Source organism: Balaenoptera physalus (genome assembly GCF_965194825.1).
Source record: "Balaenoptera physalus genome assembly, chromosome: 1".
NCBI classification, from domain to species: domain Eukaryota; kingdom Metazoa; phylum Chordata; class Mammalia; order Artiodactyla; family Balaenopteridae; genus Balaenoptera; species Balaenoptera physalus.
Genome location: NC_138882.1, coordinates 35,577,040 through 35,592,432, shown reverse-complemented (window position 1 = coordinate 35,592,432; position 15,393 = coordinate 35,577,040). Strand labels below are relative to the sequence as shown.

The 15,393-nt window shown below is 49.8% G+C and overlaps 1 protein-coding gene across 1 annotated transcript; it reads left to right on the top strand.

Moving 5' to 3' along the window:
* The first annotated feature begins 314 nt into the window (after positions 1-314).
* Positions 315-14,654, top strand: PRELP (proline and arginine rich end leucine rich repeat protein). Its single transcript, XM_082432680.1, has 3 exons — positions 315-492; positions 8,457-9,442; positions 11,968-14,654. The coding sequence occupies exons 2-3, from the start codon at positions 8,473-8,475 to the stop codon at positions 12,141-12,143; spliced, it is 1,146 nt and encodes a 381-aa protein (XP_082288806.1). The 5' UTR covers positions 315-492; positions 8,457-8,472; the 3' UTR covers positions 12,144-14,654.
* Positions 14,655-15,393: the final 739 nt, after the last annotated feature.

Genomic DNA, 15,393 nt, shown 5'->3' with positions numbered 1-15,393 from the left:
GGCGCTTTTCGTTCCTTTTCCTCTGTTAATTTGGCCTGTTTTCCAAACATGGGTCAAACAGTCTCCCTCCCAGAAGCAGCAGCAGCAGAAGGAAATGTTATTAAAAAACGGGTCCGTTAGTGGGCATGGTGTGTGGATGAAGTCTTTGGGAGTTTTGGCTGCTAAATAAAGACTTTATTGTTGTCATTCCTCCTTTCCCAAGCTCCCTCCCTCTCTTCTCTCCTCCCTTCCTTCTCCCCTCCCTCCCTCCCCTCCCTTCCTCACTCCTCCCCTCCCTCCTTACAATTTGCCCGGCCCTCCCCCAACCTAACCTCCCCACCCCAATAGGATCCGGTGGAAGAAAAGCCAGGCAAACACAAGCAGACACACACCACTGGGAGATCAGAACTTCTAGCTGGCTCTCTGCTGCCACAGCTCCACCAAAGGGCGGGGGGAAACGGAGGGAGCCTTGCCGACTAAACCCAGAGCTGAGAGGAGAGGCAGGTGGTGCAGGTAAGTCCAGTCTGGAGATGGGGAGGAAGGCTCCTGCCTCCAGCCAGTTTCTTCCTGCTCCATCCAAGCTAGTTTATTGACCTAGTCTGTATCCTCTCCTTCCTTCCTTCCTTCCTTCCTTCCATCCTTCTTTCCTTCCTTCCACCAAATTTTTCTCCTTTCAAGGGAGCTCAAATTAGTCTTCCTCATTTCTTCTCCACCCTCTTCCTCCTCTGCATCATTCTGTACCCATGTATTTGCTTGTTGCAAAAGCTAAACTTTCTTGATACAGACGTTTGTTGTAGCACAGAGTTATGCTGCACACAGTATTTCTACAGATCAAGTTCTCATAGAAACCCTACTCTAGAACCCATTTCTCTGCACCTTTCACGTTTTGTCACACACTGTCACAGGCACACACACGTGTCACACAGAGGCTGCACTCTCACTCCACATGCACACCCACGAATACACACACAATATGAAGGCATCCTGTCCATTCACCTCCACTCTTCTGCATTTGACATGCAGGGCTAGAGCACATAAGGATGAGACACTGGCAGGGACACACACAGGCACACGCACACACACTGCATCTTGTCTCCCGCCCTCTCACACGCCTCCCCAACTGTAAGAGAAAAGAGAAAGTGTGTTTCCCCACTGAGATGGCAGAGCCAAAAGAAATCATGTGTCCTGAGTCCAGGCGGAGTAGGAAGGGGCTGAACAACAGCAGGAGCTGGAAGGATTTCTTCGTTCTTTAGAACTTAATTGAGCGGGAGAGAGAAAAGCAGGTTTCCAACCTGCACGGTGTCTTCCCAGTAGCTCTGACTTTGGAGGTACTAATTCCCAGCTCTGGGGGCAATTCATTTCTTTTTTCTTCAGGCAGCTAGATAAGATTTCTCTTTAAAGCCACTTCAAAATTATCCCACATTGGTAAGGGGTCCCTGTAGGAGAGGAAAAAAGACAGTAGTTCCTCAATCAGTCAGGGAGGGGAAAACTGAAGTGGCCAACTGAATGGGGCTTGTTTCCGAATAGGATGGTCCCTCTCCATCTCCCCGACTCATTCCTCTTCGACGACACAGAGTGCTGTCCCAAAGCAGGCAGGGCATGGGCTAGAGCAGGGTCTCCAAATATGGTTGATCTTCCAAATCCTCTGAGTGCAGGGGAGGGGGAGAAGGGTGCTTACTAAAAATATAGATGTCTGGACCCCTTGCTCCAGACCCACTGGATCAAGACCCAGGAATCTATTGTTGTCTTAGGACTTGAGGGTCATCTAGGGCTTGAGAACCTGAACCAGGGGCCTGAAGGAGACCTGTGTGGAATTGATGAGCCCAGGATTCTGGCAGTTAGCTGCGCAGGAGGGCTGTGTGGCTTCCTGGACCAGGACCGTCTGGTGGAGGAGCTCCAGAGCGTCCCAAGTGGGCCACCCTCTTTTGCGGAGTAGAAGCAAGCACCTGAGGGAACAGGGAAGACCTCCTGTGAGCTTTCACCCTCCCTTCTCCTTGTAAGCACTGACAGGTATGTCATGGGGGAACATTCCAAAAAGAAAGCTCCCCCAAGATAGCTCCAAAGAGTTTATGTTTCCTCTTACCTGCTAACCTGCCTGCCCTGGGCCCCCAGGGGCATGCGTGGGGCTCCTCTCCATCCCTTCTAGATCCCCCCCGCTCCCCTGTCCAACAGCTGTCTGTTCTGATGGGCTCACACAGAGGATGGGCTGAACACTCCTCCTTCGCCTTCCTGGGGGAGGGGGCGGCAGCCCTATTTATTGGGCCTGTGGGAGAAGCTGGAAGGGGCAGAAAGGTGCAACAGGTTGGGATGGGAAGTCATGGGTCACAGTGGGACTCCACAGCCTGCTGAGGACAGGAGAGTGCACTGTCCCTGGTCAGCATCCCCTCACCTGCTTCAGAAAGGCTAGGGGTGGGGGTTACTGAATTGGAGGGACAGAGTAAACGTTCCCTGAATGGCCGGGGGCATCTGTGTTCTCTCTAATTTGTTGGTTCTGAGACCCAAGTGTGGTCTCACAGGCCCCAAAGAGGAGGAAATTTCTCTGTGTAGGAGAGCTGGGGAAAATCCATGTGCCCACCTGCAAGGATCAGCCTTTCGGTGGAGGGCAGGGCTGTCCTCTGGCCAAGCTGAAGGGAAAGAGACCCCATCACTTTGAAATAATGTCAATAATAGCTTAACATTCACTGAGCACTCACTTTTCACACATTTCCTCACTTAACCTTCAAAATGATCTGATAAGAAGGTGTTAGTATGCCCATTTTACAGATGAGGAAACTGAAGCTTAGTAGAGGTAAGAGATTTCTCAAGAGTACCCAGCTAAACAGCTGAAGAGTTGCAGGGTTGAGACCCACATCTACAAGCACCCAGTGCATCAGACAGATTCTTGTATGCTTTTTTCAGGGCTTGGAGATGTTAGGGGATGGAGGCAGAGAGAAGGATATGGTGAGGTGACAGGCTGTCAGAGGACTAGAGCCATTCTCACCCTTGTTTCTTCCCCAGGCCCTTGGAATGGAAAACTTGCTCTTCTGGACTAGTGGCCTGAGGCCAAAAAAAACATTGTGTTTACACTTTGCCTGGTGGTAGACACTGGGGAGACAGATTGTCTCTCCATAATAGTGTTATATTGATTTTTAGCACTTTCTGATCTGCAACACATTTTAAAGTTGCTTATCACACTTACTTCTGAAAACAACTGGATGAGGAAGATAGGGATAGGGAAGATTTCGTTATCTCCATTTTACGGATAAGGAAACTGAGGCAAGAACAGGGTCACGTCACTAGGTCGAGGTAGACGGGTTGTGACCCCACGTCCCCTGTCTAATATGCACCGTGATGCGCTCCCTGCCTCTGCCCGCAATCAGGCTCACCCTTACTCTGATTTCACTCCCCAGGAAATGGACAGTGCATCAGTGATGTGCTGAATTTATCATGCCTCCATGTTAACCTTTTCCTTACCTCAGGACCCCACAAGCCCTACTTGGAGGCCTTGGAAGAGTCTCAGGCAGCCTGGCTGGGCCTGCCTCACTCCTCTGCTAATAGCTGATCAGAGACCACCTGATTCACCTAGCTTCCAACTCTCTTTTCTGGGCTTCAGGAAGAGATAAAGGGAACAGGATGACTTTCAGAAGTCTGAGTTTAGGACAGAAGGAAGGGAACAAAGAAAGAGGGTCATCCCAATGTCCATGGGTGTGTCCAGGGGCAGCCCCATCCTCCATGGTAGGGTCACTGGCTGTGTTAAGCCATGGAGGCTCAGGGGTGACAAGCTAGATGGGAAATCTGACAAGAAAGAAGAACACCAGGAAGTAGTGTGGAGTCATCCTTCTTTAACAGGGGGAGACACACCCAACCTCACTCCCAGCCCAGCCCCAATCCTAGACTCTCTCCATACAAAGCCAATTACCCGTAAACTTGCCCTAATGACTTGGCAAACCCATGTGGACCTCAACCCCGCCCCCCCCCCCCCGCCCCCAGTCCTGAGGCTAAACATTGCAAGGGTCCTGGGAGTTTGAACCTTAAATGAATGAATTTATGAGCTAAGCAGGGACAGGGCTATCTCACTTTAAAAATCAGAGTCTCTCAGACTTCCCTGGTGGTCCAGAGGTTGAGACTCTGTGCTCCCAGTGCAGAGGGCATGGGCTCGATCCCTGGTTGGGGAACTAAGATCCCGCATGCCACACAGCACAGCCTAAAAAAAAAAAAAAAAAATAGGTCAGAGTCTCTCTAGAGAATATGCTCTTTTATAAACAAATAAATGAATAAACGAAACCACTGCCATCTGTAGAGATTTTATGCTCTACAACACACCTCAATGTGTGTGATCTCATTTGATCCTCACACAGTTGAGGAGCCTGGGGCCTGAGGAAGAGGGTCAGAGCCAGGATTCAAGCCCAAATCTCTAATACTTGGAACTGAAATTTGAATTTAAAACTCTCTTAGAAAATGTTCTTAGGGCTTCCCTGGTGGCACAGTGGTTAAGAATCCACCTGCCAATGCAGGGGACACGGGTTCGAGCCCTGGTCCGGGAAGATCCCACATGCCGCGGAGCAACTAAGCCCGTGAGCCACAACTACTGAGCCTGCGAGCCACAACTACTGAGCCCGTGCACCACAACTACTGAAGCTCGCGTGCCTAGAGCCCGTGTTCCACAACAAGAGAAGCCACCGCAATGAGAAGCCCGCGCACCACACCAAAGAGCAGCCCCCGCTCGCCACAACTAGAGAAAGCCGCGCGCAGCAACGAGGACCCAACGCAGCCAAAAGATAAATAAATAAATTTATTAAAAAGAAAAAAAGAAAATGTTCTTACATGAGGGAGTGAATTTTGGGTCAGTCAAAGCAATTGCTTTCCCCCCACAAACGAGCAGCTTTTTGAGAACGGATGCTGGTGAATAGGCTGCAGGAGGTCAGTGGTTATAGGTGGTCCACATGCGTTCACAGAGCAAGCAGTGAGCACAGCCCAGCAGAAAGCTGGGAGGTGTGCTTGCAAAGGCATACGAAATTTAAAACTCACACACACTTACGACCCAGCCTAAGGCACTGTTATGACTGGACAGAAGGTTCTGGAAGACAGGAGCATAAGAAGGTGTGACTCTGGGCTTTGTGAGGAAGACTATGGCTCCCCTTAGAGTCCAAGGACCTCCAGTCTGTCACAGATTCTGGTTTGGAGACTTAGACTCTGGGGGCTGCCCAGGCTCCAGCAGGACGGGGCACTGCCTGATGAGAAAAGCCTTAGAAATGAGCACTATTTCCTAAAGAAGGAAGTGCGTGCCCATGCGAACACACACACACACACACACACACACACACACACCCCCACACACACACACAGAGAATGGTTCAGCCACAGGGCTAAGAGAAGGGGAATTGAACAGATCCAGTTTCTCCACGGAACAGCCCCAGGAGCTTCTCCTTGGGAACCGCCTCTCAGCTCTGAGAGGAGCTTGGCCAGCCCCAGACGTCTAGAGTGTAGAAGGGTCAGAGGACCCATGGGAAGATAAGAGAAGTTCCCAAAAGGTCTGGCATAGGAGGTGGGGAAGGAGTGGGAGGCAGGCCTGCCAGGTGGAGCTGTGACTAACCTGTGATCCTGTCACCCCTGACAATGATGCCAAGTGCTGCCCAGGCCCTGAGCCACCAAGAAACACCCCTGAGTGAGGGCCAGCTGCCTGAGTCACAGGGCCTCACAGAGCAGGCTTCCACTCTGGACGAGCTTTACTTGCTTCCCTCAGGGCCCAGCACCAGGTAGATGCTCTTGGTGACGAAGGCAATGAAGGGAAAGAGGGCCCAGCCAGCCTGGGAAGCCTCCCCAGGGCAGGGCTTCTCACACCACGAGAGAGCTCTTGCTTATTGTCAGGCTTCTGGGCGATCAGGAAATAAAAAACGCCAAAGCAAAAAAATTCAAGGTCACAAAAATTGGGGCTCTTAAAAATGTTTGATTTTAGTACACTAATGTTTTAACCACATGTTTAAAATCTATGTGCAACATGGTTGTGCTATTTTCAAGAAAATTACAGGACTTGTAACATATTAATTCATGGTTCACCAGTTACAAGTGGTGCGGGGTCCGGCAACAAGACTCAAGTTTAGTTTTACAATGAATGTCTTTTCTTCTCAGTCCTTTTGGTGTATCCCCAAGACTGTTACATACTCAACTGGAGATAAAGCCAAGAATCTAACTGCAAGGTCCTTTGTGATGGGAGGCCCAGGGGACATGGTACTCCGGGACCCCTTGGAGAGGTCTGCCTGGGAAGAGACCACCTTAGAGGGAGGTGAAGAAGCAACAGAAGCTGCAGGGCAGTCTCCTCCCTCCTCCTTCCTCATCTGTCTTCCTTCCTTCTTCCTCTCCTTCCTTCCCATACTCAGTATCCTCTATGAGGACTCACTCATGCACACAGACGACAGGGGAGCGTGCGTTTGCTTATGTGTGTGGTACGGGGAGAGGAGTGGTGTGTGTGTGAGAGTGTGCAGGCTGGGTGTCCAGGGGGTATGTGTGAAAGGTGTGGGGAGACGCCCTCTGCGCCTCCAGGGTGAGCTCTGCCCTCTTTCCTGTTTCTTGTCGCATTCAGCTCCTCCCGAGCATCGGACTCAGGACTAAGTAGCTGGTGAGGGGCTTCTATCGTCTTCCTTTGAGCAAAGCCAGCAGGGAGCCGGCACTGGGTCACACAAGGAAAGATGTGGGCTCCAAGGAAAGAGAGGGGAAGCCTGGAACAGAGGCTTCACAGGGTCCAGATGCAGCTGGGGATACACTCCAGCCCACTCTCTCACAGGGCACCCCAAGAAACCTGCATCTCCAATGTGCCCCAGACCCCAGGAAGGAGAGGGACAGACCACCACAACTGTGAAGCAGCAGCAAGGAGGGCCATTGGAAGCAACGTGGAAACAGAGGCCCTGGAGGGAGACCAGAGGGGCTGTCACAGGGATGATGGCCCTGGGAGGGGAAAGTACAGGTAACCCAGCCAGGCCAGGGGAGCAAGTCTATGGGAGAAGCCAATTTCCATCTGCAGACTTGGGTCTACTGCAATTTCCCCAGCTTAATTCAACTCAAACTACATGGGCCTGTCTGAGGTGTCATCAGGACCAAGGGGAAGGGCAACCCGAAAACATCCTTTAGCAACCTATTCCACTATGTCTCTGAGGCAGGAAGTTCTTCTTTATATCCCACCTCAATCCCACCAACTCCAATGGATATGGAAAGCAGCAATACCAGGTCAGAAGAAATGACCCCCACAGCTTTTTTTTTAATTGAAGTATAGTTGATGTACAATATTATATAAGTTACAGGTGTACAATACAGTGATGCACAGTTTTTAAAGGTTATACTCCATTTATAGTTATTATAAAATATTAGCTATATTCTGCGTGTTGTACAATATATCCTAGTTTATTTTATACATAATAGTTTATAGCTTTTAATCCCCTACCCCTGTATTGCCCCTTCCTGCTTCTCTCTCCCCACTAATAATCACTAGTTTGTTCTATATACCTATGAGTCTGCTTCCTTTTTGTTATATTCACTAGTTTCCTGTATCCCCCATAGCTTTCAGTTCCTTCCTTGTTTACTTCCCCAGGAGCCTCCACATCTGGGGAGAAATTCTTGGTGTGTATCCTGCTGGCAAAGACCAGCATTCTCTGAGCTGAGCACTGCGGGTGAGGGGCGATCAGGGGCAGACACAAGGGTATCTGCAGCACTTCCTTCCCAAGAGCTCTGTGAGCCCATGGAGACCTGGGGTTTTGTCCTGGGTCTGCTGTTACATAGCTTCCTGGCCTTCACAAGCTACTTCTTTCCTCCAGTACTCAATTTTTATAAATAGTCAAGTCTGGACTTGATTGGTGGATTTCAAAACATTTTTAGCAATGCAACTTTTTTTCAAATGAATGCTTTGGCTAAACCTCAATATACATAACAGATTAAAAAAACACAGAGCTGCTCAGGTTGGCACAGGGGTGGGTTGGGGGTACCCCAGGGCCATCCCCTTGGCCTCCCTCTCTCAGGAGGACTCCACAGAAATGGGGGCACGGTTTGAAAACCACCGAGTTATGGGATCCGTAAGGACCCGGCAGATGTAACACCCCAGGACTCTATGGCTCACATATTCTAACATCCCTCCTATAAGGGGAGTATAAGTGGAGGGATGATTTTCTCATGATGCAAATGGGGAGACCGCGGGCTAGAGAGGTTAAGGGTCTTCTCCAGGAAACCCCGGGACTCCTGATTCACAGCCCAATGTGCTTTCTGCCAAGATGGCTCACACTCTCCAGAGCAAGCTTAACACATTCAGCGGCTAGGGCTCTGGGAGAGGGATCCAGACCCGCCAGCCCTTGTTACTTTCTCACCTGCTGGATACAGGCAAACAAGGAGATGCTTCCACAGGTCCCTCCCACAGCTGCCCCTGGAGCCCATCCTGACCAACTCTAGCTGCAAAGACATGTCCTCTCATTACTGAGGCCCAGCAGGCTGATGACTTCCTGTATTCCTCCCCACAGGGGCGTCACCTGGATCATGAGGTCATCCCTCTGCTGGCTCCTCCCACTTCTCCTCATCTTGGCCTCAGAGGCCCAAGGCCAGCCAACAAGACGACCAAGACCCAGACCAAGACCCCAGCCCAGACCCAGACTCAGGCCCACACCCAGCTTTCCTCAGCCCGATGAGCCATCGGAGCCTACAGACCTGCCTCCTCCCCTCCCACCAGGCCCTCCATCTATCTTTCCTGACTGTCCCCGGGAGTGCTATTGCCCCCCTGATTTCCCATCTGCCCTCTACTGTGACAGCCGCAATCTTCGAAAGGTCCCTCTCATCCCATCCCGCATCCATTACCTCTATCTCCAGAACAACTTCATAACTGAGCTCCCAGTGGAGTCCTTCAAGAATGCCACGGGCCTGAGGTGGATCAATCTGGACAACAACCGAATTCGCAAGGTGGACCAGAAAGTGCTAGAGAAACTACCCAGCCTGGTGTTCCTCTACATGGAAAAGAACCACCTTGAAGAGGTGCCCTCGGCTCTGCCCCAGAACTTGGAGCAGCTGAGGCTAAGCCAGAACCATATCTCCAGAATCCCACCCGGCGTCTTCAGCAAGCTGGAGAAACTGCTGCTCCTGGATCTCCAACACAACAGGCTAAGCGACGGCGTCTTCAAGCCCGACACCTTCCAGGGCCTTAAAAGCCTCATGCAGCTCAACCTGGCCCACAACATCTTGAGAAAGATGCCACCCAAGATCCCCGTGGCCATTCACCAGCTCTACCTGGACAGCAACAAAATTGAGACCATCCCCAGTGGATACTTCAAGGGCTTCCCCAACCTGGCCTTCATTCGCCTCAACTACAACAAGCTCTCAGACAGGGGCCTCCCCAAGAACTCCTTTAACATCTCCAACCTACTCGTGCTCCACCTGTCGCACAACAAGATCAGCAACGTGCCCGCCATCAACAACAAGCTGGAGCACCTGTACCTGAACAACAACAGCATCGAGAGTGAGTGGGGGCAGGGCTGGGGTGCAGCCACTGGGAGGGAAGCTGGAGTCTCTTCTGCCTCAACACTTTCTCATGAGCCTCATGGCGGGGTGGGTGCAAAAAGCACCCAATGTGGCCCTGGTCTTCAAACCTTGGTCTTTCCACTTACTATCTATGTGACCTTAAAAGGATATCTGACCTCTCTGGGAAGTTTCCTCATTTGTAAAATGAGAATGGCACAAAGTTGACATGAAGATTTAATAGTTTAATATGGATAAAGTGAGAATACCATGCTTGGAGGGTAATAGCTTTTCTCCCTCCACCCCTTCCCATCAGCCCCAGCTCTTTTGCCCTCCAGATCTATAGGTAAGGTAGACATGGAATATAGCCCTGGACATTCTCCTAAAAGCAGAATGGTGACATTTAAATGTTGACTCTGAAATGTCCTGGGCCTGTCCACTGCAGAAACTGGCAGCTGTGAGGAAAGAGGCTTCTTCCCAAGCCTAAGCCTAGGTTTTAAAGAGTCTGTAAAAAGCATACACAGAGAGGCAACTATATACTCAGAGTATACAACCGGTAAAAATGTGCAGCCAGAATAACATGTCCGTATGCAGGTGCTTTCTGAATCTATCTGGAAGGCTGGAAGATTTAGTCATATAAGATAGTACACTTAAGGCAGAATTTGCCTAAGCTACATTTACAGGGTCCCGGGATTGGGATAAAAAAATCGCAGGCCAGAAAAGAGGCTCGAAGACACAGTTTTACTTCAATCAAAAATGTCCGGTCTGAGTAGAGCATCAGCAGAACAGTTTGAAAACAAAAGAGAGAATATTATCTGGTCCGTGGACAAAATCAGGCTACATTCACACAAGGAACGCAGCAGCTGCGCAGATAAAAGACACCACGAGGAAAGAGAAGCACTCCTAAAATAATATTAGTAATCCTTAGTTTTCAAGCCAAAGGATGAGAGGAGGATTTTTGAATTTCTATAATAGTGAAACAAGCAGGTGGGAGAACAGGCTTATTCACTCATCTGAGATAATTACACAAAGGTAGGGGAAGGCTTCTTAAAATCTTGTAAGAAACAAATTCAGGAAAAGGGAAAACTACTGTCTAATTTTACCCTGCAGGTAGCAAACTAATGGAACACATTACCCCCAGGAGGCTGGATAGGCCACAAATCTAGACAGAAAGAATACCTTGATTAATACATGGCTGACAAGTTTCTACCACATTGTGGAAGAACAGGCTGCAGTGGTGGGGTGGGTAGGGGAGTATATTATCCAGCCTTCTGAGGTTGAAGACAGAAAGATCACACCCACTCTCACCATTTCAGATTTGAGGACTAAGCATCAGGGTGGTAAAGTCCAAAGTCACAAAGGTCATAGGAAGAAAATCCATCTATGTCAGGGCTCTTTCTGCTACTCCAATGTTGAAGAGAGAAGAAAGGGGAGAGAGGGAAGACGAGGAAGAGGAAGAAGGAGATGAAGAGCAACCACAACAACAACACACAGAAGATAAAACAGGCAAGGCTTAGGGAGAATAAAAAGCTCCATTTAGAAGATGACATACCTCATGTCATCTAATAAGAGGTGAAGGAGAAAATGGAAACTCATTTTCCATTTGAAAGCCTACCACAATTTGGCCATAACTTACCTTTCCAGCTTACTTTCCCCAGAATCGGTAATCAACTTCAGAATCAACAGATTCATCGTGTCCTAGGGCCCCATGCCCTTCCCAGGCCCCCTTTCCTCTTCCTGTCATCCTTATTTCAGCTAATGTAACCATCTCCTGCTCATCATCATGCCTCACATCCTGTTCACAGGAAAACCTCCAGAGTAATCCATCCACCTGCTGGCTTCAGATCTTGCTTCCCCCTATTGTTTCTCCACACTGTAGCCAGATTCATCTTTCTATAGTATAAACCTGATCATAGGACCCTTCCAGGTTTAACACTCCAGGACACTATGGTTCATATATCCCACCATCCGCCTCATAGCAACAGTCCTGCTCAGTGCCATTCCTCAGACTGGAAATCAAAGACCCCATCCTTAGTGAAATATTTGAAAGCCTACCATAACTGGTGGCCACAACTTACCTCTCCAGTTTAGTCTTCCTAGTATATCACATTGTACTATTTACTGGTCCCAAACTCTGTCATGAGCTTTTTGGCCTCCACAATATCATTCAAATAGGTCACAGCATCAGAACACCATCCCCAGGTCTCTACCTGCTGTAATCCTATCTTTGAAGGTTCAGCTGAAAGTTTACTTCCTCTATGACTCTTCTGAGTAAATTTTCCATAACAATTGTTGATCAATTCCAACTTAATTTGTTTCACAAATGGGTAAACGGAGCCTGGAGGTTAGGGTCGACTCATTCATGGTCACACGTTCCCAAGAACTGGTCAGCCAGTTCCAGAGAGGAAAACTCTAGAGTCCTTGTCCCTGTCTACCCTCTTCTTCCTCTTTGTCTTTGCCTCCAGCCCCGTCAGGCCTGACCCCCTGCCCATCTCTCCTGCTGACTTCTCCCCTTTTTCTCCATAGAAATCAATGGGACCCAGATTTGCCCCAACAATCTAGTTGCCTTCCACGACTTCTCCTCGGATCTGGAGAATGTGCCACACCTCCGCTACCTGCGGCTGGATGGAAACTACCTGAAGCCGCCCATCCCACTGGACCTCATGATGTGCTTCCGCCTGCTGCAATCTGTGGTCATCTAGGCCTTACCCTGCCCCTGGAGCTCCTCTGGCCACACTTGAATACAGTGGCCCAGGTGCCTGTGCCCACCATTTGTTTTCTCTGTCTCCTTTTCTTGCTCTCAGCTTTGCCTTTCTTATCCCACCCTCCTGATGCAAGGACAAGCCACGTACTCTGCTGCCCCTGCAGCTTCTAGAGCAAGACTTCCAAAGGCTTGATTTGGTCCACCCAGCTCAAAGACATCCACTGCACATCCAAACTTCTGGACCCAGAAGCACAGCGGTGTGTCTAAAGACTTCATATTCTCTTCTCTCTCCTCCCCCCCTCATCAATCCTGGGTAAGTCTGGGCTATGAACCGACATCTGGATCTTGTCCTGGCCAAAGCAAGCAGAAGATGGTCAGGGGCAGCCTAGAGGTGAGGTTTGGGAAGTCCTGCTGGAAACTCCTCCATGGTGGGCAGCTCTGGCCCAAAGAGGCTAAGAAACCCGTGTCTCCCTGGCTGAGGATCCCATCTTCCAAAACTGCTACTCCACCACCCCATTCACTGGCACCAGACAGCACACCAGCTCTGTGCCAGCCCGTGTTCTCTGGAAAGGAAGTGCAAGGGAATGGCTGAGGGAGGGCAGAGGGTCAGAGATTCACACAAGGGCCTGCATCCGGCCGTCTCTTCATAGGGATGAGATGAGGCCCTCCTTCTCAGAACACAGCCTCCTGTCTGGTCCTCTCTGTTCCAAGAGTAAGAGCAGGGAGGAACAATCCAGGAGAAGAATGGCTCAAAAAACTAGGAATCAGCTGGTGGGAGAGGGGTGGGAGTCAGAGACCCAGGATGGGCCCGTGTGGGTGCAGATGGATCCTGCTGCCCCCTTGGCCACTCTGGATAAGAGGCCTGATGCCCTGCGGAACACAGCACCACAGTGGAGTGTACACAGCCACCAACCCCGCCCCGCCATCTGTTCTCTATCAGTGAGGATGGCCCAATTCTTTCCACTCCCGGGAAGCAGTTCCTGAGAAACTGCTCAAGAGGGGGTGGAGCACCTGGAAATCTCCCAGAAGCCTCTTCCACTTGCGCAGATTGGCCTCCCCTTCTAAGACAGACACAGCAGTGACACCTGGTGGCTGGTGCTTGCCACAGCTGGCTCCCACGTTCCTGCTCATCTCTCTGGTGTGATTTTCCAAGATCAAGGAGTTGGCCTCAGGTTCCAACTTGGAGAGCCATGGGCGATGTGCATGGCCTCTCTCTCCTCTGGGGTCTAAAGGGCACAAAGGTACAGAGGCCCCAAGGTGGGGGATCTGATTCCCATCATGAGTGAACACAAGTGGGAACCTTCAGGAAACCAGTTGAGGATACAGTTTGTTCCGATCTGCTCTCTTACCTTATGGGTCCCCTCTGCTCTCAGCTTTCATGTGGTACACCAAGGAGGTGGATAAGATACCCCTCCAAGGACCCTCTGGCGCTCATGTTCCTGTATGCAGCTCCATCCTTTAGACCATGTTCTAATGCAGGACAAGTCCTAAATATTATCCCTTTCCCTTGCAATAATTTATTCCCTGTATGGACTGTCCTTCCCCCAGAGTTCCCACCCCACCCTGTCTGGCCCAGGTGAGCAGTGTGACAGGCCTCTAAGGGAAGCCTGGGTTCCACAGGGCTGACTCAACCTCATCTTCCCCTTAACTCCCTCTAGGGGATGCTGCCCTCTACAGCCTCTGAGTGTATGTTGGTGGGGGTGGGGGCATATGTCGTAGAAATGAGCAGGATACAGCGCCCACTCCCAAGTTAGGCTGAAAAAAGTTACAGCGATGTTTAAGAAATTGGATTAAGCTAGGTCCCTAACTTCAAGAAATTCCCATTATACTCTTATTTTTCCCTTTTGCTAATTTACAGAAAATGGGCCCATTTCATTACAGCCTCCTTCCCCCATGCTCGCATACAACTGCTTCATTCCTCGAGGCTGCAGCTGGTTTCTTCGAGGCTGCAGCTGGTTTCTCCAAGGCTCCTGCTTAGAGTCAAGATATCATTGTGGCTGTGGCAACCTGGTGCTATGGCCTGGATAAGCCCCTTCTGCACCTTATTCCCACCTTGCGCCCTCAGCCCCTCTGATGAGGCCCTCAGGGGAGCATAGCTCCTGGGGCTCCCCGGGGAGGAGGGGTCATTCCCCAGCTCCTGCCAACCTGAAGTGTTTTGTTTCAGCAGCAACAAAATCACCATCATCCTATTGCCACATCTAGAATATTTCTGCTTCCTCCATTGCTCCCTGAATCTGTAAGCCAGAGGAAATTAAATTGGCTTTACAGCACCACCCTCCCACATACAATGTGCTGTTTTCCCTCGGGTTTAAGGAAGCCCCCTCCTCCATATACAAGTTAATTCTCTCAGTGCTGCTGACATATGCACATACAGGTGTGTAAGTAGGTGTGTATGTATGTGTACTCTGTACATATATCTATTCTTTCTTGAAGACCATATTAACTTTGTGCAACAACTTGGACATTCCAGCATGCTTCACAGCAGAGAAAATAAAGTGATATGAAAAATATCCTGCTTGAAATTGACAATGTAAACAGATGAGAATAGTACCTTAAAGTCACTTTGCCACCCCTCTCCCCCTGCCTCCCACCTTCCTTGCTCTGAGAAGACTGGTGGAGAAAGGATCCTATCCTTAAGAAGCTCTAGGAAAATTATTCCAAAAGTTTTTCTGGTGAATTTCCCCCAAACTCACAATTGTTACAAAAATAATCCCTAAAGTCAGACAAGAAATTTGACAGCTACATTTGAAGCCCAAATCTCCAAGTTCTTTTTAACCCACAGATACCAAATTGTTGAGGTCTCCCAAATGCTCTGTACTGAAAGACAGAAAACAGACACCACTCCTGACCAGGAAAAGATAACAGACTAGTTGAGGACAGGTAGTGTAAGATACACAAAACAGTGGCAGAGGTGTATCAAGGGCAGTGAGCAAAGGGCCAGCCACCTCATCTGGAATGGTCTACATGCTATGCAGATGTTCACAGAAGGGCAAAAACAGGGTACCCTGGAATCTCTCTTCAGGTGGAAGGTTTGTTCCAGAACCAACCCTGTGATCCTCCCGGACTACACCATCTTCTTTCCAATGAAAACTGCCAGATGCTGTCCCACCCCTCCCACCCTGCCCCCTAAATTCCTGCTTCAGTTCAATTCAGCAAGTTTTCAGCATATATCAACCATGTGCAAGGTTCCCAGCTAAGAATTCAAGGATAAGTAATATATACCCCATGCCACTGAGGAATTCATACAG

What these genes read in the sequence shown, in the direction of transcription:
- PRELP (XM_082432680.1), top strand. Translation starts at nt 8,473, where the DNA reads ATGAGGTCATCCCTCTGCTGGCTCCTCCCACTTCTCCTCATCTTGGCC. An exon ending in GAACAACAACAGCATCGAGA is followed by an intron (nt 9,443 to 11,967) that starts GTGAGTGGGGGC and finishes TTTTCTCCATAG; the next exon opens with AAATCAATGGGACCCAGATT.